Here is a 23,661-nt window from a genome sequence, read left to right as displayed (position 1 = left end):
GGGAGGAAGAGCGCGGCGAACACCCCCACCCTCCGGGCAGCGCGGGACTCCGGGGGGCCATTTCCGCCAGCGGAACATCGTTTGCATCCGGGTCAGCGGCTCAGGGGCAAGTCGGAGTCGGTCGGTTGCGAGGTCTCCACAGCGGGAGGCGGCCGGCGTCTGTTGCGGGCCGGGGCTCGGTAAGGGCGGGGCGGGATCCTCTGCCCCGGCCCCTCCCCCTGTGCTCCGCGCAGGGCTCAGCCTGACCTACGGGCCCCGCTCCCTGGCTCCCCTCCAGCCGGGCCGCAGCGCTCAGAGCTCCGGGGGCTGCTCCCGGGCTTCGCCACTGACTCGTTGCGCGGTCCTGGTCCGGCCCCTCTCGGCCAGTGGGGGCTGCCGCCCCCAGCACGGTGCAGCCGCGTGCGGGGCCCGGATTTCCCTAAGGTCTGGAAAGCCCGTGGGAGCCTGCGGGCGAAAGCGCTGCACAAGTGCAAGGCGCTGCTGGGAAGAATACTTCGTGCCTCTGCAGCCAGCCTGGGGCTCCGTCTCCCGGGGGGGGGGGGGGGGTTAGACCAGCCCCACCGGCTGGGCGGGGGGGAGTAAACTAAGGCAGTAAGTCATATGGTTTGTTCCGAGGTCTTAGTGCTCTGGTGTACCGAAGAAAGATCGATGTGGCGTGCTCAGATGACTGATCACCGAACACCCTAGAAGCTAATTCCATACACACACAGTGGATTTGGGACCCACTGAACTTGTAAACTTCTGAAGTTTCCCCTTAGACAGGGCAGATTGGGTTGTCAGGTCTCCTGTGAATTCTTCCTTTAGGTCAGGGAGAAAAAAAAGTCTGCATTATAAATATGAAACCACCTTACATTTGTCTCTCTTTTTCTTAACAGCACCATCTTGCAAGTGTTCTGAAGACCATACTTCTCAGCATGTCCTTGAATGAGAAGTTGTTACTGTTGATAACTGGAAGGGTGCTTGGAGTTTCCTAACTCCTTTGTTTCTTCTATCAAAAGCCCACTGTCTTCTCAAAAGTCTGTTACTTTAGGTACTATACCTTATTTGTGACAAAATGCTGCGATATTGGGGTGAGATTCCAGTGTCAACCAGTCAGGCCAACCGTAGCTCCTTTGATTTGCTTCAGCGAGAGTTTCGCACCGTGGAAGTCCAGGATCCTCCATTACATCAGCCCTCTGCAAACAAGCCCAGGCCACCCACCATGCTGGACATCCCCTCAGAGCCCTGTAGCCTCACCATTCACACCATTCAGCTCATCCAGCACAACAGACGGCTGCGCAGCCTCATCGCCATGGCTCAGGCCCAGAACCAGCAACAAGTGGAGGGCATAAAGACGGATGAGAGCGAGCCTCTGCCATCCTGTCCTGCCTCCCCACCCCTCCCTGATGACCTGCTTCCTCTGGATAGCAAAACCCCCAAAATGCCATTTCAGCTAAGGCACAGTGACCCAGAGAGCGACTTTTATAGGTGTGTTGGTGTCACATTGGATTAAGTCTCTGCTGCAGTGAAGTCAGGCAAATTTATATGTACAGAGTCAGTCAGATGGATCCTTTTTGGGGAGTGGCTATCTCAGAGGATCATTAAGGAGGGAGGGAGAGTAAGGTATAGTGATTAGAGAAGGAGACTAAGGTCAGAAATCCTGAATTCTACTCTCGTCTGTGTATTCATTTCCTATCTGTAAAATGCGGTTAGCAATTCTTTGATTTGTGTCTCAGCAGGGTGCGGCTTAGTGTTTATAAATGTGTTTTGACATCTGATGGAAGGAGCTGTAGAAGTTCAATTATGGGTTGTCACGGGAGATAGTCTTTCATCTTTAGATTCCTCATTTAAATCCAGTTGCCGATTCAAATCCAGTTTAGTTTCGTAATGGCTGAAAGTCTATAAGCCTTACATGTGAGCATTTGGCTGTTCAGTGGCCTGTAATGATGAAAGTAGTTGATGGTATCCCTCCAGTTCCTAATGGCTACACAACAAACTTCCCTGCACCACAGTTGGCATTGTTCTTCATAATCTCAGCAGAGAAGTTGAGAATTGTATGGTCATGGACACTGAATTCCCTTCTCCCTAAAACTGGCTTTTCCAACAGAGGGAAAGTGGGACAGTTTGTAGGAAACTTATATTGCCTCTGCTCTACCTGTTCTTTTGGGGTAAATAACAGGGGTCCAATCTCTGGGGTTTTCCCAACAGCAATCTTTATTTTGCCAGCACTACATTAACAAGAGAAAGTGCTTTTTCTACAGGATGCTGAGATGCTTTACAGACTGTAGAGTTTTATTTACAGAGATCACTCTCTCACCATTATAATACAGTATGTTCTTAGGTGGAATAAGTTAGCAGCCACTCCATACATGTTGTAGGAGAGAACAACAACTTCTATTGAAATAGGGGAAGTTTAGGTCAACAGAAAGTGATTAACCAATTGGGTTCAGATAGGACCCCAGGTTTAACACCCTTCCTACTCCTGCTGTGGGATCTTTAATGACCACAAATGGCTAAGAATTCTACTTTGTCTTACTTGAAAGTGGAGCTGGGTGACAATTTTCAGCCAAAACTTTTTTCCAGTGAGAAATGCAGATTTAACAACACCAAAATATTTTTCCAATTTGTATAGATTTTGCCAAATTGTTTGGTTTAAAAAAAAACAAAAAATGAGAAAAAAAATCAATGTTTTGACATCTTCGGAACAATATTGTGTTTTTTTATTTGAAACAATTAAAAAGTCAAATGTTAAATGGTCTAAATCAAAACAAAATATTTTGATTTTGCTGAAACTAAACAATTTGGCTCCTAACAGATGTTTGTTTGGATTTGCTGAAAATTAAACAATTTTTGGTTCAACCCAAAACAATTTTTTAAAATTGCCAGTGAACTGGAAAGTCCTAGCTGTAGTAATGCAGTGCCCCCCATACACTACGTTGGGGCACTGTTTCAGTAATTGCTTTGAAAGATGATGATCTTGTAAAGAAAAGGTCAGCTGAATAAAGATAAGACTGGGAAAGCGAACTACATCAGAAAATAGTTTAGTTGTTTATATCAAGTTAAAAAAATAGTAATAGTAATGTGTACTCAGTATGGTGCCTTATGTCCTCGTAGTTTATAAATATCAGTGAATCAAGTCTTGCAGTACTCTTGCAAAAACAGGCATCATCCCTGTTTTACAAATGGGGAACAGAGGCATATGGGTGAAGTGGCTTGTCCAAGGTCACTCAAAAAAACCTCATGTTCTCAACAGAGCCTAGATCATGACTCGTAGTTTAACCATTAGATGCAATTAATGCATTTGCCCTACTGACTTCCTTTTTCAGAGCTCCTCAGGTACCTAAGATGAGAAGTCAAGGGAGGCTTACTTGGATCTTGTTTGATTTTGCATGCAGTTTGCATAGCTAACTCATTCTAACTTGTTTCATTTCACAGATGAGTTAAGCTTTTTTTTTTTAGTTGAGCTTTCATTGTAAAGGTTCAAAATATTTTTGATCAGATTTCACTTTGGTTTAGACAAATGTAAATCCCTTTCATGTTTAGAGTAATTAAGATAGTTATTGATAAAAACAGAACCCCAACCCTGTCCTTGTCTACTACAGTCATTGAGCATGGTAGAGGGAAACAATATTTATAGCAGTTAGACACCTGGGAAAGCTTAAGGACAGAATTGTGAAAAATTGGTGCAGTGCAACTTGGGAGTGACATGTTTTGTGGATTATAAAGAGGGAGTTTTTAATGGGATGCGGTGAATTTGGAGTTTAATGCAAAACATGGTTTAATTGTGTGCCTCACAGATTAAACTGTTTTAAACTCTTGCAGAACAGGAACTTGAAGGTCCATGTAGTGTATGCTTTTATTCTGTTCTAGGCTAGAACAGAGAAAATCTGTTGTATAGACATTTTATGTGAATAAAAATAGCAGCTGCAGTTACACTAGCTAGAATAAAAGTACAAAGGGTGTCAGCCCTCATTCCTCTTCAATGTGTAAGATGATCATAAACAGAGAGGGAAGTCTTTTCCTCCTTATGATACAATTGGCTTTTATGTTTTCCTCTGAAACATCCATTGTGTTCCACTGCCAGAGACGTAGTATCAGACTAATCGGTTGACTGAACTATTCCAGTTCCTTTATCCACTGGAACACTCATTCTAGAGGAAACGGAGTGTGTATATACACTTACAAAAAGAAAGACTAGAAGGTTTTCATTGGTGTAGGAACTGAAAACAGAGGGTTAAGTTCTCAGCATTGAAAGTTTAATGTATAGCAGTGTGACAGGGTTGGGACTCACCACCACAGCGCCTCCCGCTGGCACATCTGGGAATTAGCTCTGTCCTCTGCAGGGTGCCCTCTGCTGGTGGTATCCCATCCATCATTTGCTCTCCTATTGGTATCCGGACCTGCATTGCTTCTTGCTCAGCAATGTCCGCTTCTGGTCACTGCCCTCCGACAGTGCCCCTTAGTCCATCCTCACACCCTTCCAGGGGTGGGGGGCTTTTAACAACAGTCTTTCTGCTCGCTCCTGCTGCATTGGCCAACCACAACCCAAAGTCTAGCCTCTAATGTGTGGGGCACATTGCAGTCAGCCAGGTGCACACAATGTGAGGGGAAAGGGGTTGGGGGGAGACCCAGGCCCGCCCGCTACTCTGGGTCCTGGACCAGGGACCCTCTAGCAGCAGCCTCCTGCCCTCCTTCTTGTCTCTTGCTCATCTATCCTCCCTGAGCTAATTCCCTTCGCACCCTCTAGGCCCTTCCAGTCAGGGCCTGCAACCTGGCAGGTATTGGGCTGGAGCTCTCCTCAGCTCCCCCAAGCCTACGTTGCACTGTCCAGGTCTTCTTTCCTAAGGAGACAGACCTTCTCCCTTAAAGGTCTGGGAGAGACTGCCTAGACCTCTCCTGGGCAGCCTTTATATAGGGCTGAGCCCTGGCCCTGGTTGGCCACCTCCTGCTCAGCCCTGATTGGCTCTCCCAGAGGCCCTCCCTGATTGGCTGCCAGTCTGCACAGCTGCTCTGGCCTGCTCTAGCCCAATCTCTCATAGGGGTGGGGCTGCTGCCCCACCACAAGCAGACTTATAATTACTGTCTGAGCTGGAGACTTCTACCATAACATGACTGCTAGTTTTCTCTCTGTCTGCCTCCAACTGCCATGGAACCATCTTCAAAAGAGACACAACCTACTCCCTCACCCTCTCCCCACAAAGCATCTCAGATGCCTTTTCTCACTTGTCAGTAGATGGTTTCTTAGCTGGCCTCTGTTGCTGTTCTCTCTGACTCTGTTAGTTGCCTCCCTGACCTTCTGGTTGAGGTGCAGGCTCCACACCCCTTGCGGGTTGGGGAGTGGCAGCAGGCAGGAAGTATCCACTAATGGTTAGGAATTGATTTTTTTACAATGGGGTGGCAACTTCAATGGGGAGAATGTGCTGAGGATTAGGATTTCTGATAGTAGCGACTGGGGGATGCAGAGCAGATCAGCCCTCTTTCTCTGGACTAGTACCCCAGTTTATCCCCAAAACCTAGCGAGTTTAGGTATATAACCCACCTGGGAACTAGTCAGTTTTCCAAGGGTGAAATCAGCACTAATTATACCAGTTGCTGGATATCCCTAGACAACTGGGCGCAGGCAGGTGAAAGACAATGGAGACACTAAAAAAGAGGTGTATTCAGAAAGGGAAAAGAGTCCCCTACCCCAGCAAAGCTCTCCTTATTGTAATCATTGTTCTCCAGCACACAGGCTCTCAACCTTTCCAGACTACTGTACCCTTTTCCGGCATCTGATTTGTTTTGTGTACCCCCAAGTTTCACCTCATTTAAAAACTACTTGCTTACAGAATCAGACATTAAAAATACAAAAGTGTCACAGCACACTATTACTGAAAATTGCTTACTTTTTCATTTTTACCATAAAATTATAAAATAAATCAATTGGAATATAAATATTGTACTCCCATTTCAGCGTATAGTATATAGAGCAGTATAAACAAGTCATATGAAATTTTAGTTTGTACTGACTTTGCTAGTGCTTTTTATGTAGCCTGGTGTAAAATTAGGCAAATATTTAGATAAGCTGATGAACCCCCCTTGAAAACCTCTTTGTACCCCCAAGGATATATGTACCCCTGGTTGTGAACCACTGCTCCAGCACACTTTGTAACTAATTTAACCTTGTTTTTCCAGCATCATCTTTTGCTCTTTTGCATGGGGGGAAAATGGTTCTCAAGTGATGGGAATTTTTGCACGTCATTTGGTAGAAATCAGCTTAGCAGTGTAATGTTTCATAAAATTGAAGTGCTCATGAGAAAGCAGTCTTTTCTTTCCCTAGACCTGCTGCTAGCTCAGTGCTCACCTTTGACAGCCTATGACTTCCTTCCATTATTTTACATGAGTAAACCTCAGTTGTTGCTCCACATATTGAATTGGCCCAATTACTTTCACTTTAACACGCTAGTTAAACAGGAAAGGGCCCACCAGATTTTCCTTCCTTTAAAGGAAATGGCCTTGCTAGAGAGTGGCTTGGACACAAGAATGCTTCTGATTACTTCATTTGGGGGCAGTAGATGGCATGCTGTCATGTTAAGAGACTGCCACAGAAAATGTGTCATTTTATGAGGCTGGCAACCTCATTCACTCTGAAAGTTAAGTTTGATTGATCTGAGTTGGCAGATTTGTCAATCTGCTCTAAAGTGATATTCTGTACATTACGGGCCCATTGACGGGGATGGGGAAAAAACAGCACTTCAGTTTATATATTCTTGGTTTGGGTAGATGGTTTTTCCTCCGTATTGTCTCCTGCAGTGGTGGTCCATAAAAACGTAGAGGTGTTCCTAGATCTTTATGTAGATCTCTGATGTAAGTGAGGATTTATTATTGTCAAATGGGCCAGTATCTCATAGTATTTATAGTAACTGAAAATAGCCTAGATCCTCTTCTGCAGAGATGATCACATTCTAAGCTTTCCAATTGCACACTTGCAAGTCTGGTACTTGCCAACCCACAGTGACTAAATCTTAGGGGTAAAGATTCTTCCGTTTATTCACAGCTATGTGACACTGATTAAGTGTTAAGCAGGCTCAGGTTTGGTTGGTAGCTGGATGGGAGACTTCTTAGAAAACATTAGAAGCTGTAGGAAGTGGCATTCTGCTGTCAAAGTCAGTAGAGATAAGTGTTTAGGAGTGCTGTGTTTCTGGAGATGCCAAACTTTGAATGAGGTGTAAAGCCAAGGTTCTTACTAGTTATGGCCATGTGAAAAAATAAAATAAAAAATCTTACGGCCTTTTTTGCAGAGGTTTGTTGGTACAGGGACATGTTCAATTTAAAACTCGCTCTTCTGCCTGAAAATGTTTTCCTGTTGATACAAGCATGGTCAAATATGAGTATAACTCAAAGGAGTTGAGTGGGGGAATTTTCTCTCTCCCCGCCCCCAGCCCCCCAGTCTGTTTACATTGGACAGCACTTTGTTTATAGGAAGTTTCACTGTTTCCCCTGTATAACTAATTCATTAATCATCTTCTCCTGTTGTTCCTGTGAGGGAGAAAACCCACCAAAACAAAAACAAACAAAAAATGCAACCAGGAAACTGTGTTCATAAAACTACAAAAATTGGGATGGATACACAGAGAGAGGCACAGTACCCGGAAACTGTCTGTTTCTGTCTCTTTCTCTCTCTCTAAATGGGTTAGATTTTAGATTGACTGTATTCTTTGACCTCAGTGTTCTGGCCACATACTAATTGGATAACTAGGTTCTTTTCCAGCATTCTTCTTTGTTGCTAAATATTGCTGTGCATTGTTAAACAGTAGCTGGAGGTGGTGGTGGTGTATCCCAAATGGGCTAACTGAATTATGTCTCTAGTGTATTAGTTTAAGCTTGCAAAGTGCCTCATTTGACAGCTAGTAATTATATTTAACCATACCCCTCTACCCACCTAAAAAGAAAGGACCAGTCCCTGGCTTTGACAGTGGTTCTCTCCCGCTGTGGAAGAAAATGGAGAACTAGGCCCCTGTGTTGATGTTGTAAGAGGCCTAGGGCTCTCCGTGAGCTACTGAAGAGTATGGCAATACAAAAAGGGTACAAAACAGCATGGATGATGTTTGGGCTACAGAGAAACTAGATGATCTTTCAGTTGGTGTATCAGAGGGTCTGCTTTCTCCATTCTAAGGCAAATGACATAATTAAATAAAAATTCAGATGAGTCACTTCACAGAGATTAATAACTAGGAGTTAATGACCTGAGGTCCACACAGCTATTCTTATTCCCTAGGTAATACCTTGAACTGAGGCTTTTCCTGTACTATTAATTGTTTTCTTTAACTTCATTATTTAAAAGCATTTCATACTAGTGAAAAATGTGGAGTTGTGAACCTGGCAAATGATGAAGCCCTCTAGTTATCCACAGAAGGGTTTTGGTACTGATAGCAATAGTGCAAGCTTCCCTCTCACTACCTGACACACACATACCATGGCTCAGCCCTGTTTTGCAGGGGCCCTTTTTAAGGATCAGAGGGGAGCTGAAGCTCTGAGGTCCATGCGTTTTTTCTGAGACTGAAAGGTGCCAGTTGTGATGGATGTTCTATGGTGTAGACACCTGCGTGCTAGGCACTGCAGTGAGACCAATCTCTCATCTTAAGTAAGCCACTAAGCAGTTAGCAGATGATATCTGTAAGGTATCAACTGGTGGCAAGTCATTGGAAACGCTGGGTGGTGCAAGTGTTTGTGGAGGAGGTGAGGAATTAGGAAGTTGGGTTTGTAAGGAGATCAGAAAAGGAAACTGATCAGAAACTAAACGTGAAATTGACTGGTCTACTTTAACCACTGGAACTGAGTGAAGTATTAAAAAGCAAACAAAAACCATACCAAGTGAACAGAAACTATGAATTTTAAAGTCTGTTAGGCCAGACACATGCTCTTTTGTCTTTCAAATTCTTCAAAGCTTTTCTTTCCCCTGTGAAACTCTCAAATACTAACCCACCTCAGTAAAAAATTCTCACCCACTGATTACAAGAATATTGTAAATGTTGTAAGCTAGTGGTTCTCAGCCTCTCCCATACTGGGACCTCTCCTACCTTCTGCCTCCCATCTAGCTGGGATGTAGCCAGGACCCCGCTCTCCCATTTAACAATATGAGGAAGGGCAGAGTGGTCACAACCCCCAAGCTGTGAACCCTTGTTTTAAGACAGCACCTTCCTCTGGATCTTCCAGCATGCTTTGTGTTACATTGCAAATTGTACTGTCTCTCTCTTCCTGCTTCTTCCATAGCACCAAGTGCATTGCTTAGAGGTGACATGGAAAAAATGGGCTTGTACCTTTTTGTGTATACTTTGATTTAACAAAGTGTGTGTGCTCTGCTTGGTTTTTGTACATTACAAATTTACATCTTGTCTGTCTTGGAAGCCTCTGTGGATGACTGGAGAGCTAATAGGCCTGTGACATTAGAGATAACAAAGAAGTGAAACCTGATTAAGAGGGGAAGAGATTTGCATTCATGTTGTTAAAACTCCTTTTTTGTGTGTTTAGCACCTGTTTAATTCAGACCTCTGGGATAAAAGCTCTTGGTTTAATTAAGGGCTGAGAAAGCTCAGTCCGCATTTGAGTCACCCAAGGAGTCTTCTAGCATAAAAAAGAAAGATGAGACTTGACATTTTTGATATTTGTAAGGAAAAAAAAAAGCAGCCATAAACCTTCCAGGCCTCCTCCATACATAAGATGCCATAAAGGACCCAAACCCAACTGCATTTCCTTTGCAGGTCAGGTCACCTCTGCTAAATTAATGGCACAGACCTTTTAACAGTCAACAGTTTTTTCCTCTTCCCCATTTTCCTGAGGTGGGCGAAGGCCTGCTCATGTTGTCCTCTCTGCTTTTAGAGGGAAAGGGGAACCAGTAACTGAGCTGAGTTGGACCTCCTGCCGGCAGCTTCTCTACCAGTCCATGGCCACCATCCTGGCCCATGCGGGGTTCGAGTGTGCCAATGAGAGCGTCCTGGAGACCCTGACAGACATTGCTCATGAGTACTGCTTGAAGTTCACCAAGCTGCTGCGCTTCACTGTGGACCGAGAAGCTCGGCTTGGGCAGACGCCTTTCCCGGACGTAATGGAACAGGTGTTCCACGAAGTGGGCATTGGCAGCGTGCTCTCTCTGCAGAAGTTCTGGCAGCATCGCATTAAGGATTATCACAGCTACATGCTGCAGGTGAGGATAGAGATGTAAAAAATGCTGCTTAATGAAAGACACTCCCAGTGCAATCTCTTGTTGCTATATAGAGAACTGTCTGGATCAGTGAGTTAACGTCCAACTAGATCTCTTACTTTGGGGGGGGGGGGGGGTCAGGGAGGGTTTTAGTAAACAACCAGAAGGCAATAACCTCCCCACGTGGGCTGCTAGGGGGCTAGGAGCGTTGTGGTAGTAGCATGCCTGCCCTCTAAGGGAGGAAGCCGCTTAGTTGTCCACCCTTTTGCTGATCTAGAAGTATGCGGGTAGTTGGCCTGGGAGGAAGCTGTGTTTCAGAAAAGTGAGTCAGCTCAATGAAGGAGATAAGGAAGGAAAATTGTTGGGATCTTCCCCATCTTCTTTTCTCCACCAGAAGCTCCCACAACTTGTTTAATATTGAAGAGATCTATTGTTTGAAAATAGATGATCAAACAAGTAAATTCTTCTACAGAGAGAGCCTATTCAAGAGAATTTGTGATTAAATTACATCAAATACTGGATCCATAATTTATCTGATCTTCCATGGATTTGTGTAAACCATCCAACAACAGAAACAGGATACTTTGATTTCCTCAGGTTCTCTAGAGTCTAGTTGAATAGAATGGTAATCATGCAGTGAGTGAGGAGATATGCATAGTACTAGAAAGCCCCTGGTATTTATCAGAATGACGGAGTGCATTAAACAGTGTTCAGCTTGACATGAAACAGTTTCCATGTAAGGAAAACAAAATTCAGAAGAAGAAAAAAGTCAGTACTGATTTATCAACTTGATTTCTATTTCTGTGGGTCAATGGGATGTTTAGCTGTATTTTAGTAATGTAAAGCAGTGAGCACACAAACCAACCTCATTTTAACGTATAGCTCGTGAAATGAGGTGGTTTGTTGAAACTGTACAGAAAGTTCATATGCTGAGAATACGCTGCCATGTAGTTTTTCTGTGAGCTGTTAAACATCTGCTGCCTCCTATTCCCAGCAGTGGCTGCATTTTTCGGTGACTAAAGCTCTCTGGAGTGAAAAATGCAATATAAATTTCTGTTACCCCTGCAGGGAGCTGGTTTCTTTTGAACTAGTTTTTCCAGAGTTAAACGCTGGCATATTGTTTTAGTGACATAGACATAAAGATATTCTCCCCTTCATGAACTCATGTAAATGCTATGAATGTGAAGGAGAATAATATTGAGGATCATTGAGAGGAGAATTGTACCCTCTGTAGAGTACATGACCTGAGGCAAAATCTGCCTGGTCTGAGCTTCCTAGGGATTTATTCTGTGCTCCCTACCTTGGTATTTGAGAGACTTCTGGAGCAGCTCAGTTGCACTCCCACACTCTTCCTGCATGGCACCCTGTGACTTGCGCAGAGTTTGCATAAATCAGAGACCTGCAAATGTCAGTGGCATATAAATTGTTAGTGGTTCTGATGTTTATCAAAAAAGCTACATCATCTGGATTCCTCTTCACTAAAAGATTTTTTTGATTCAAAAATGCTGATTGTATTTGTTAAAAGACTCTTTTTGCATTATGAATACCTTTTAGTTCAATGTAAATGTTTATAAAACAGATGGACTTTAGCTAGTAATATCAGTCCCCACCTACAGCACTCCCTGCTGTTTTGAGGTTTGGGTTTCCTGCATAGCTGTAACCCAGGGAGGGGGGAAGGGATAGCTCAGTGGTTTGAGCATTGGCCTGCTAAACCTGGGGTTGTGAGTTCAATCCTTGAGGGGGCCATTTAGGGATCTGGGGCAAAAATTAGGGATTGGTCCTGCTTTGAGCAGGGGGTTGGACTAGATGACCTCCTGAGGTCCCTTCCAACCCTGAGATTCTATGATTCACTACATCTCACTCTTGACTTGCAGTAACCTCTGCTACTTCAGGGTGTGTGTAGATGAGGAAGTAGGTTTTGTTTTAAAACAGCAGTACCACTGCACCTCAGTGTAGACCTGTAACAGTCACCGTAATTCCAACCTGGGCCTATCTGGAGCAAAAGGCTGTTGAACATTACAGAAATGTGTGATACAGACAAGTACTAGTAGTAGCTAGACTTAGACTGCAAAATTCACTTAATTGATGGTGTATGGTTGATAAAAACCTAAGTTTCTAGAGGTGAAGGGTTGCTGCTGAATTTCATCCCTATATTCATTTCACTGAAATGGCGGGAGAAAATGTTCATTGCATTTCTGTTGTTGATTGAACAGAAGATAGCCAGGTTCTGTAGGTTGTGATTAAAAATGGTGACAGACAGCTCAGAAGTTAAGTAGTTAAAGTTTAGGAGTGGGACTCAGGACACACATGGGTTCTATTTCTTGTTGTGTCCCAGACTTGCTATGTGATTGTGTGTGTGTGTGTTAATTTCTGGGCCCCCGTTTCCCCATCTGTGAAATAAGGCTGCTGATACTTATTCACCAGACAGGTGTGAATAACTTATTGGAGCCTTAGTAAATTAACCCCGTTGAAGTCCTTTGAAATCGTCAGATGGAAGAAGTTCTGAAAGGACAAACCATCATAATTATTATTAATGTGTATAATTTATATCTGCTCGAGTACCTGTTTCCTTTGATTAGAAACCAGCGATCTTTTGGGGAGAGGGAACACTGTAACACAGTTGCTTTCACTGCTTTGTCTGAAAACTCCAGCCTTTGTGTCTCCAATGATCACTGGCAGGTTAGCAAGCAGCTCTCCGAAGAGTACGAGAAGATTGTCAACCCTGAAAAGGCAGCAGAAGATACAAAACCTGTGAAGATTAAGGAGGAGCCAGTCAGTGATATCACCTTTCCCATAAATGAGGAGCTGGAGGGAGATCTGGCATCTGGCGACCAGTCTTTGCCTGTGGGAGTCCTTGGAGCTCAGAGTGAGCGTTTTTCTGCCAATCTGGAAGTAGAGGCGTCCCCGCAGGCTACAGGTAAGGGGCAGCCTTCTGTTGTAAACACTCCCTCAGCTTTTCCAAATGGCCTCATGTATTTTACTTCAGCAAAGCTACAGCTGATGGGAGTTGTTTTTGGTCATGTGGGAGGAGGGTTCCGTTTTAAATTAAAAAGCAGCAGTGAGATTTGTTTAAAACCTTGCACAAATACAAGGTACAAAACAGGGAGCAAAATGTAATGTAGTTAATGAAGTGCTAGAGATTTACCCCACAAAAATAGATAGGAGTATTCTGCAGTAATACTGCAAGATGCAGAGTTTGCACTAATGTTACTCTAATGATAGCAGCCATTGTTCCAGCATAAAAAGTATACAGTAGAAAATATTCTACAGCAATGGCTACAGTCAATGGAAGCATGTGAGCCCTTATGGTGTTATATTCTACAGGAGGGGTGGGCAAACTTTTTGGCCTGAGGCCCACATCTGGGTATGAAAATTGTATGATGGGCCATGAATGCTCATGAAATTGGGGGTTGGGGTGCAGGAGGGGGTGTGGGCTCTTGGATTGGGCAAGAAATGAGGAGTTCAGGGTGCAGGAGGGGGCTCCGGATTGGGGCACAGGAGGTGGTTAGGGGTTCAGGCTCAGGGTGGCGCTTACTTCAAGCAGCTCCCGGAAGCAGCGGCATGTCCCCACTCTGGCTCCTACGTGGAGGCGTGGCGCCGGCCAGGCGGCTCTGCGTGCTGCCCCATCTGCAGGTGCTGGCTCGGCAGCTTCCATTGGCCACAGTTCCTGGCCAATGGGAGCTGCAGAGCCAGCACTTGGGGTGGGGGCAGGATGTGGAGCCCCCTGGCTGCCCCTACATGTAGGAGCTGGAGGAGGGACATACCACTGCTTCCGGGAGCCGCGCAGAGCCAGGCAAGCCCCTAACCCTGCTCCCCACCTGGAGCTCGAGGGCTGGATTAAAAGGTCTGATGGGCTGGATGCAGCCCACAGGCCGTAGTTTGCTCACCCCTGTTCTACAGTAATGGTTCAAGCACTGCAACTTACAATGATATTACTCAAGTGTTTGCTGCTACTATCGTAGAATTATGGTAGTATATGTTTGAATAAGGGTAACCTTCTGCCAATCCAGTATAACGAAGGGAAAATACTTTTGAACACTTGTAAAATGTGTATAAGAGGAGGGCCAACAGACTTCCCTTTTGCATATGAAGCAACAAAAAAAAAGCTGCTTTTTATTCTAATTCCTAATGAATAAACAGTTACAAAAAGGATTCAGTTGATTTTCCTTTTCTGAGGTGGTGCCAGGAGTTTACTACTTCCTGAAACGAACAGCACAGGAATAGTTTCACTTGCAATGAGGAGCTTGCCTGAGGATGCCTGTTGCTGGATTATTTGGGGCTTGTTTAGTTCTGCCAGCTGACTGCTGTGGGGAGCTTCTACTTTATTAGTATTCTGTGAAGTTTTACAGTACTGAACACACTAATCAAACTTGCCAGGTAGCTCATGACTCAAGGCCAGAACTTCATGTTATCAGAAAATTGTGGTTCACATTCTTTGATCCAGGAATAAGAACAAGAACACAAATAATGAGGGAAGGGGGGACTGGTTGAGTCAAAAATTGTTAATGGGACTTACAGCTCATTTGTCCCAAGTTGGTAGTGATTGATCATCACCTTCTGACTGCTGTTTAGATTCATAGATATTAAGGTCAGAAGGGACCATTATGATCATCTAGTCTGACCTCCTGCACAATGCAGGCCACAGAATCTCACCCACCCACTCCTGCGATAAACCTCTCACCTATGTCTGAGCTATTGAAGTACTCAAATCATGGTTTAAAGACTTCAAGGTGCAGAGAATCCTCCAGCAAGTGACCTGTGCCCCATGCTACAGAGGAAGGCGAAAAACCCCCAGGGCCTCTTCCAATCTGCCCTGGAGGAAAATTCCTTCCTGACCCCAAATATGGCGATCAGCTGAACCCTGAGCAAATGGGCAAGATTCACCAACCAGGTACCCAGGAAAGAATTCTCTGTAGTAACTCAGATCCCACCCCATCTAACATCCCATCACAGGCCATTGGGCCTATTTACCATCCATATTTAAAGATCAATTAATTGTCAAAATCATGTTATCCCATCATAACATCTCGTCCATAAACTTACTGAGTTTAATTTTAAAGCCAGATAGGTCTTTTGCCCCCGCTGCTTCCCTTGGAAGGCTATTCCAGAACTTCACTCCTCTGATGATTAGAAATCTTCGTCTAATTTCAAGTCTAAACTTCCCGATGGCCGGTTTATATCCATTTGTTCTTGTGTCCACATTTGATCATTTACGTGAAATGGGCTGGCAGCACTCTGTTCCATTCTAGTAGATGAGTGTTCACATCACAAAACCACCACTACAGTTAGCAGCTTCAGCAATGATAGCGAGGCCTGATGGGGCCATGGAGACTGAACTCCCCTCTTGCTCCTAGAAGTCATCGCTCCAGGTCAGAATTGAGGCACGTTGATTGGCCGTGTGGGAGAATCTTGTACCACTTCAGCCTGTGTTTGTACCTGTTCGGAATCTACATACAAGTTTCAGTCTCTATGGCTGTCAGTCCAGCACCATGCACCGACTCTGCGTTCTCTGGAAAATTCTGAAGAACCCCCACACTCAAAGAACCTGTGTTTTGATTTGTATATACAACCACCTGAACTCAGCCATTCCCCGCAGAAATAAGTGTTACACTCAGAAACCCAGATAAAAGTGATGAGGTCTCTTCTATTAACCTTAATCCAAGTTACGTGTGCACTGAGGGGAGACGTCAGAGTCTACTGGTTGTTTAAAGAATAACACACTGTTGAGTTTTAAAAAACATAAATCCCTCAGATGTTTTGCTGGGAACTTGTATTGTTTTCTGCAGTGCCTCTGAAATGTGAAGTGCTCTTATTTTGTGTGAGAGGGAATGGTGAACTACTCTGGTGCCGTAATGGATTATGACTGATTCATCTGAAAAGCTCGGTATTAGCATCTACCACTTGAGACCCAGAGGATAACATACTAGCTGTATATTAAATGCCCTGTGCTCCTCTGATATCAGATTGATGTTCTCTAATTATGAATATAAGTGTTCTATTCCTTTCTGAAAATCCCTGTTCACTGCACAAGGGCCTCTGTGTGCTGGAAACCACATCTCTCTAAAGGAGTCCCACTGTGGAGCTGGGCAATGTTGAGTGCATAACATCAGATGGAGGGAAAGGAAACTACTGGAATTAGGATATCGGCATCTTCAAAATGGGAATGAGCTTATTAGGAAGGCAGCAATGTCCAGTGGTTTGAGCACAAAACTAGGAGCCGGAGGCTCCTGAGTTCTAATCCTGCCTCTGAGTATGCCCTTTGTTGTGGTCATGGGCAAATCACTTCATCTCTTTGCAGATGGGGGAATGGAGACAAACATTGGAATACTATTTCCTTGTCATGTTGTGAGAGTGTTGTGAGGATTAATCCGTTAATTTGTTATGTGCTTTGATGTTAAAGTGCTCTGAAGATGAAATGTCCTGTGTAAACGTTAAGTAGTTTTACTCATTGGTGACAACACTCAGTGACAAAGGGAGCTAAAGGGAATAGGCCTTAATGGTGAATCAACATTGGTGAAAGAAGGAAACCCGCCGATTATTGCTTAGACTGGAACTGTAGCCTTAAACCTGAGAGCATGTTAATGATGTATCCTCGTGGTTGAGAAGAGGGTAGATTCACTTGAAATGAACATAATGGGGATTTTTAGTGAAGCTTCTGGACACCAATAGGCCCTGTAGTTCTTCCTGGCTGTCTAGCTCATAGACCAGGGGTGGCCAACCTGTGGCTCCGGAGCCACATGTGGCTCTTCAGAAGTGAATATGTGGCTCCTTGTATAGGCACCGACTCCGGAGCTGGAGCTACAGGCACCAACTTTCCAATGTGCCGGGGGGTGCTCACTGCTCAGTCCCTGGCTCTGCCACAGGCTCTGCCCCCACTCTACCCCTGAGCCTGCCATGCCCTCGCTCCTCCCCCCAGAGCCTCCTGCATGCCACAAAACAGCTGATTGGGAGGTGTGGGGAAGGAGGGGGAGGTGCTGATCAGCAGGGCTGCCAGTGTGCGGGAGGGGCTAGGAGCGGGGCTGGGGAGCTGCTGACTTATTACTGTGGCTCTTTGGCAATGTACATTGGTAAATTCTGTCTCCTTCTCAGGCTCAGGTTGGCCACCCCTGTCCTAGACCAGCACAACCTGTGCTGCCTGCTGCCCACCACATAGGGTCTCCCTCAGCCCTGGTTTGGGCTAAGCAGTTGTGGAAGGTTTACAATGCAAACACCATTGTGATGTTAATGGAAGGATTCTCTTTGTATAACTGCTAGTAACAGGGGAAGTTCAAAATGTTTGGCTCAGCACCCAGAAGCTTAGATGCTTATTCAAACTTGAGGTAAGCCTTTTGAGTCTGCAAACTAGGTTTGGAAATATCCCAAGCTGGCTTCTTAGTTTGCATCTACATTTTATTTTTCATGTGAATTTAACCCTGACCTCCAGGGACCACATGTGAGGAGCGAGACAGGATTTCAGTCTCCCTTCAGTCCTTGGTTGTTATGCTAAGACTCTCAACAAAGGGCCCAATTAGTATCAGTTGCGGTAGTGGGGATTTTGTCTTTTTTTCCTTTCAAAATAAATTTGCAGAAATAACAAAATCTATAATTATCCCTCTTAAGGACAAAATTAAAATAAAACAAAATCCACCCATCACTGTGTTGGAAAAAAACCCAACTTGGATATAATCTTACACAAAAGGCCATCATAAAAATGAAAAATGGGCAAAGGTTTGGTGGTCCATTAACCCAGCTTTCACTGACCTCCTAAAGGACTTCTTGGTTGAAGTTTTGGGAAGAAATTATTACCACCTTTTTATTTTGCATTGTGGTAACGCCCAAGAGTCCCAAGTAGACTCTGGACCCCATTGTGCTAGGTGCTATACAAACACCTAGGACGTCACGGTCCCTAACCTGAAGCACTCAGTGTAACTGAAGAGAAGATGCAAGAAAATGAGTGTAACAAACAATAAGAGGGAAGGGTGGGAGAGAAGATGAAGGTGACTTTAAGAACATCAGACAGTGGCATGGGTGAACAATGTGCATGACCAATAATAATGAAGAATGTTTATAACATTTATTTAAACCAATCACTCTTAAAATTCCTTATGAACTCCTGGTCTCCTTAACAACTGTTCTTCCTCCTTCCTACGTCATCTTAGGGCTCGCTGCCTAGTTTGTTTGTTTTTCTTTCTAAACAGACTATCCCTAATTGGCACCTACCTAGAATGATCAGTTCCTTTAAAATAAATACAAACTATACCCACAGCTCCCTCAAACAGTGCCTCCCACCATAGAGCATCTGCTCAGCAGGCCTCAGGGAATCACTGAGTCGAGGATTCCCCCATTTCCCATCTCTTCACAGAACAGCTTGGAGTCCGGCACTGCTGGCACTTTCGGGCCTCCTGAGGCCATCAAGGCATCACCCCATGGTGATACTGCTGTGTCCTCCAAGGCCAGGCTCCATGGAGGGCCTGGGCATCTTGGGTAGAGCCCTGTGCTCCTGGCACTAGCTGATGCTGCTGAGTTCTTGGAGGATGCCTGGCCCTTCTAAAACTGACTCATTCAATAGCCACACTATCAGAGGCTCGTTCACCTGCACATCTACCAATGTGTTATATGCCATCACGTGCAAGCAATGCCCCTCTGCCATGTACATTGGCCAAACTGGACAGTCTCTACGTAAAAGAATAAATGGACACAAATCAGACATCAAGAATTATAACATTCAATAACCAGTCGGAGAACACTTCAGTCTCTTTGGTCACTCGATTACAGACCTAAAAGTGGCAATTCTTCAACAAAAAAACTTCAGAAACAGACTCCAACGAGAGACTGCTGAATTGGAATTAATTTGCAAACTGGATACAATTAACTTAGGCTTGAGTAAAGACTGGGAGTGGATGTGTCATTACACAAAGTAAAACTATTTCCCTGTGTTTATTCCCCCCACTCCCACTGTTCCTCACACATTCTTGTCAGCTGCTGGAAATGGCCCACCTTGATTATTACTACAAAAGGTTTGTTTTCTCTCCTGCTGGTAATAGCTCACCTTACCTGATCACTCTCGTTACAGTGTGTATGGTAACACCCATTGTTTCATGTTCTCTGTGTATATAAATCTCCCCACTGTATTTTCCACTGCATGCATCCGATGAAGTGGGCTGTAGCTCACGAAAGCTTAGGCTCAAATACATTTCTTAGTCTCTAAGATGCCACAAGTACTCCTTTTCTTCATTCTCTTCAGAAATTCCACGGATGGCTGCACTGAAAAAGAGGCAAGGGGCTTAGTCAGCCCCTGCTCTATGCGGAAGGTGATCAAAGTAAATACTGCTTTTATATGCTTTGTCTTTTTGTTTCACAGCTGTTCTATCTCCAGCCTCGTGAGCCCAGCCTTAGGGGTTAGCCTGCTCTTGCTCTTTCTCCACTGATCGGGCTGTCCTTTGCACCCGTACATCTGTTCCCATGCACTCTTTACTAGGTGACTAATGAGTACTCTCTCTCTCTCTCCAGGTGCCGAGGTCAATGCTTCCCCTCTCTGGAACTTGGCTCAGGTGAAAATGGAGCCTCAGGAAAGTGAGGAGAGCAATGTTCATGGGCATGGGGTCCTAGGCAGTGACGTCTTTGAGGAGCCCATGTCAGGCATGAGCGAAGCTGGGATGCCACAGAGCCCCCATGGCTCCGAGAGCAGTTATGGTTCTCATTCCCCTGATAGCCTGATGGGATCCTCACCTGTCTTCAACCAACGCTGCAAGAAGAAGATGAAGAAGATGTGAAAGGGAAGAGGGCTTTTTTTTTTCGAATCCTGCTCATGGCTTGAAATGAGCCAACAGGCCCTTGGTACCACGTGGACTATAATAAACAGGGCCGGCCCTGAGTTTTGGGGGACAGTCTGTGAAATTATCATGTGAGGTTCGATCTGCAGTGCACGTCAACCCACCCATCTTCATTCTGCCCATGACTCCTCTTCCTTGGGCTCTGCTCTGTATCCCCATCCACGAGATTGCAGGAGAACTCAAAATGGGACCCATCCCCATCCTACAGACATGGCAGTGTCACCAGATCTCTGGCGGGATGGGAGTGCGGGGGAGAAAGCAGGCTAGTAGTCTTGTTGACAGCGGCTGTTTATACTCACTGAGCCGGGGGGGCGGGGGTCAAGGCTGCATCTTGACAGTGAGCTTCTCAAAGTGGAACCAGGAGCAATTAGCCTTACCTAGCGCTGGCCCTGGTAATAAACAGCTTCCTTTATTTTGTTGGATTGTATGTGGCAATTTCAACCCAGCTGAGTTGCCCTGTTTGAAGCTGCTATCTTGACAATTTGAAATAGCTTCTGTTTTGGTTCCTGTTTTTTTTAAAATGGCGTAGCTGATTGATGGCAATAATTATTTTTGTATTGTGGATCCACAGATGATGTTCAACTCCGAGCCTTTAATTTGATTCATTAAGTGTCTCTCTTAACGAAAGCTGGAATGATCATGAGTCAAGTAGGAACAATGGCTTAAACCAGCTCTATAGCTATAACCCATTGGGAGGTTCAAGGGAGGTTTACTGAGCCTCATATTTGTCCTTACAGTTGCACATTAATCTTCTGAAAGAACAAGCTCCAGGCACATTGTTTTTGTTTGTTCATATAACAGTTATGGTCCTAATTCTCTTTCTTGATTGTATTTCATGTTCATTGTACAGAAATAGAAGCCAAACAAATAAAACTCTCCTGCGTGTCTAATAAGACTCAGTGGCAATAGGGTTTCATGGACATCAGTGTTAAAAACTGTTGTCTCAGTGTTAAAGGTACTGTCTAGTGGTTAAAGAACTATCCAAATATTTAAAGCATGGTTGGTTAAACAGAGGACTTGGGAAACGGGAGATCTTTGTTTTGTTCTGTTCCTGGCTCTGTCAGTGACTCATGTAACCTAGGAAAGATGCAACCCTCCTGATTTTGTTTCCTTACTTGTAAAAAGGGAAAAGTAATGTGATGGGTTCGGTCATAGAGATCCCCTTGGGACTGTCACCTGATGTGCTGAAATTACCTCTGAGCCTGTTTTCCTTGCCAGCTTGGGACTTCCAGAACCCTGTCTTGTTGAGCCAGACACACTAGCCTGCTGCAACACAGACCAGGGTCTGGTCCACGCACCAAAAGCTGCAGACTTAACTGAAAACAGCTCAGCAGGTTACCTATCTCCAGCACCCAGACACTCAGCTCCCAATGGGATCCAAACCTCAAATAAATATGTTTTACTCTGTGTAAAGCTTATACAGGGTAAACTCACGAATTGTCCGCCGTCTATAACACTGATAGAGAGATATGCACAGCTGTTTGCTCCCCCAGGTATTAATCACTTACTCTGGGTTTATTAATAAACAAAAGTGATTTTATTAAGTATAAAAAGTAGGATTTAAGTTTCAAGTAATAACAGAACAAAGTAAGTCACAAAGCACGTAAAGCAAAACACGCAAGTCTAAGCCTAATACATTAAGAGACTGATTACAGGTAGTATCTCACCCTCAGAGATGTTCCAATAAGCTTCTTTCACAGACTAGATTCCTTCCTGGTCTGGGCCCAATCCTTTCCCCTGGTACACTCCTTGTTAGTTCCAGCAGACATCTCAGGTGGTAAGCAGGGGCTTTCTCATGACTGGCAGCCCCCTTTGTCCTGCTCCACCCCCTTTTATAACTTTGGCACAAGGCAGGAATCTTTTGTCTCTCTGGGTTCCCGCCTCTCCTAAATGGAAAAGTACCAGATTTAAGATGGATTCCAGTATCATGTGACATGGCCTCATGTCACTGTAAGACCCTTAGTCTCCATTCTTCCTGGGTTGGCCCACAGGTACACGGGAAGGCTTGCAGGTAAATAAACCATTTACAACCATTTGTCCTAGTCAATAGGAGCCATCAAGATTCTAAAGCACCATTAATGGCCCACGCTTTGCATAATTACAATAGGACCTCAGAGTTATATTTCATATTTCTAGCTTCAGATACAAGAATGATACATACATACATACAAATAGGAGGAATGTATTTAGTAGGTTATAACCTTTATCATACCTTACAAGAAACCTTTTGCATAAAGCATATTCCAGTTACATCATATTTATAAGCATATTTCCATAAATAATATGGAGTGCAACATCACAAGTAATACCTGCCTTCCAGTGGTGGTGTGAGGCTTAATTAATATCCATAGAGCATGTCGAGATCCTCTGATGAAACGTGCTATGGGAACTAGTATAACTGGGTGGAATTGTTGCAGGATGGAATGGGGAAGGAGAGCCCTGGCCACTGAACGTTTTCAGGACTTTTAACTGGCTAAGGATGAAAGAATAGTGTATCTGCCACTCTCTGGAGCTTTAGAAGAATCTCTTAAGCCTTAGTCTTAAGTGCTTTTTTTAGATTGCCCAGGTACACATGCTTCTCTCATTTTTAATCATGTTTTTGTACTGCTTCCCTTCCACCCCCATTTCCCCCATAATACACTCTGTAACAAGCCAGGCCTGCATGCTTCAAATATGTATTTAAATACAGTGGAAATTCACCCTGTATTGATTCTGCAGTGTAGCTGCAGTGGCAGAGATGTGCTATTGATTCTTTTTTGAGGGTTGTTTATGCAGAGATTAGAAATGCACCAGCGTAGCTTGTACATTTTAAAATGATGGCAGAGTAAAATCTTTACTTTCTCTCTCTCTCCTCCCCACTCCCCCATGTATACTAAGTGTTGCTTCTGACATTTGTCTGCTTGGTGCTTCTTTCTCTTTTACAGATGGAAGCTTTAAATTCTGGGCAAGTAATTCCCCTAGAACAGTCCATAGATTTACAAAGACATTTATCATGCACAAAATAGTAACATTTCAAGCCTCACTTGGCAAATGATAATATGGACAATGTGCTCTTTTGAGGTATCAAACACGATTTTACTATGCATTAATGCTTGCTGGGGCTCATAGCAGCTAGCGCTGCCTCTGAGGAGTCCATAGACCCATGGGTATAGAGATTATTGTAGGAGTTAGAATTGGTGCATTAACAGCTTGATCATGAAAAGGAGCTCTCCCACTGTTTATTTTTGTCGACTCTTGGGAAGGAGCTGCGCTGAACTAGCCTTTTCAGAATCCTTCAGTTTCATTGGCTGCCTGTTCTTCCTCTCTTGTTTCTGGCTGCGAGTGATAGTGTGGATGGCCAGTCAAAGTGCAGAATATTGACAAAGCTCTGGTCTCGGCAGGATCTGCCCCGCTGTCTGAGTCAATGGCAAGCCTGCTCCATACTATATTTGTAGGGTGTTTTGATTAGGGGTGGAGGAAGGGCAGTTCAGGTGGGGTCCCTTTATATATAATGTTGAGGTCTCAAATCTTCTCTCTCTTGAAAGCTCTCCCTATCCTCCCATCTGGATACCAATGTCAGACGGGGGTTTGCAATATAAGGTTCCCTGCAAACCTACACAGGAGCCTTTGCATGCAGCTCAGAATCCCTCTGTAGCTTGAGCCTTAATTTCAAGACCAGACTTGCTGCCTTAGATGTGCCTGATGCTTTAC

General features: G+C 44.4%; 1 protein-coding gene across 1 annotated transcript; it reads left to right on the top strand.

The window, feature by feature from the left end:
- Positions 1-43: 43 nt before the first annotated feature.
- On the top strand, positions 44-20,248 carry SUPT7L (SPT7 like, STAGA complex subunit gamma). Its single transcript, XM_074949123.1, has 5 exons — positions 44-179; positions 876-1,467; positions 9,838-10,162; positions 12,839-13,076; positions 19,649-20,248. The coding sequence occupies exons 2-5, from the start codon at positions 1,055-1,057 to the stop codon at positions 19,909-19,911; spliced, it is 1,239 nt and encodes a 412-aa protein (XP_074805224.1). The 5' UTR covers positions 44-179; positions 876-1,054; the 3' UTR covers positions 19,912-20,248.
- The last annotated feature ends 3,413 nt before the right edge of the window (positions 20,249-23,661 follow it).

Source organism: Natator depressus, chromosome 3 (assembly GCF_965152275.1).
Source record: "Natator depressus isolate rNatDep1 chromosome 3, rNatDep2.hap1, whole genome shotgun sequence".
Lineage (NCBI taxonomy): Eukaryota > Metazoa > Chordata > Testudines > Cheloniidae > Natator > Natator depressus.
Note: the sequence above shows the minus strand (reverse complement) of the source record. Positions and strands in the feature narration are given on the sequence as shown.

Bases quoted from the DNA above. Each gene is read 5' to 3' on its own strand.
- SUPT7L (XM_074949123.1), top strand. From the start codon at position 1,055: ATGCTGCGATATTGGGGTGAGATTCCAGTGTCAACCAGTCAGGCCAAC. The intron at 10,163-12,838 runs GTGAGGATAGAG...GATCACTGGCAG, and splicing joins ATCACAGCTACATGCTGCAG to GTTAGCAAGCAGCTCTCCGA. The intron at 13,077-19,648 runs GTAAGGGGCAGC...CTCTCTCTCCAG, and splicing joins GGCGTCCCCGCAGGCTACAG to GTGCCGAGGTCAATGCTTCC.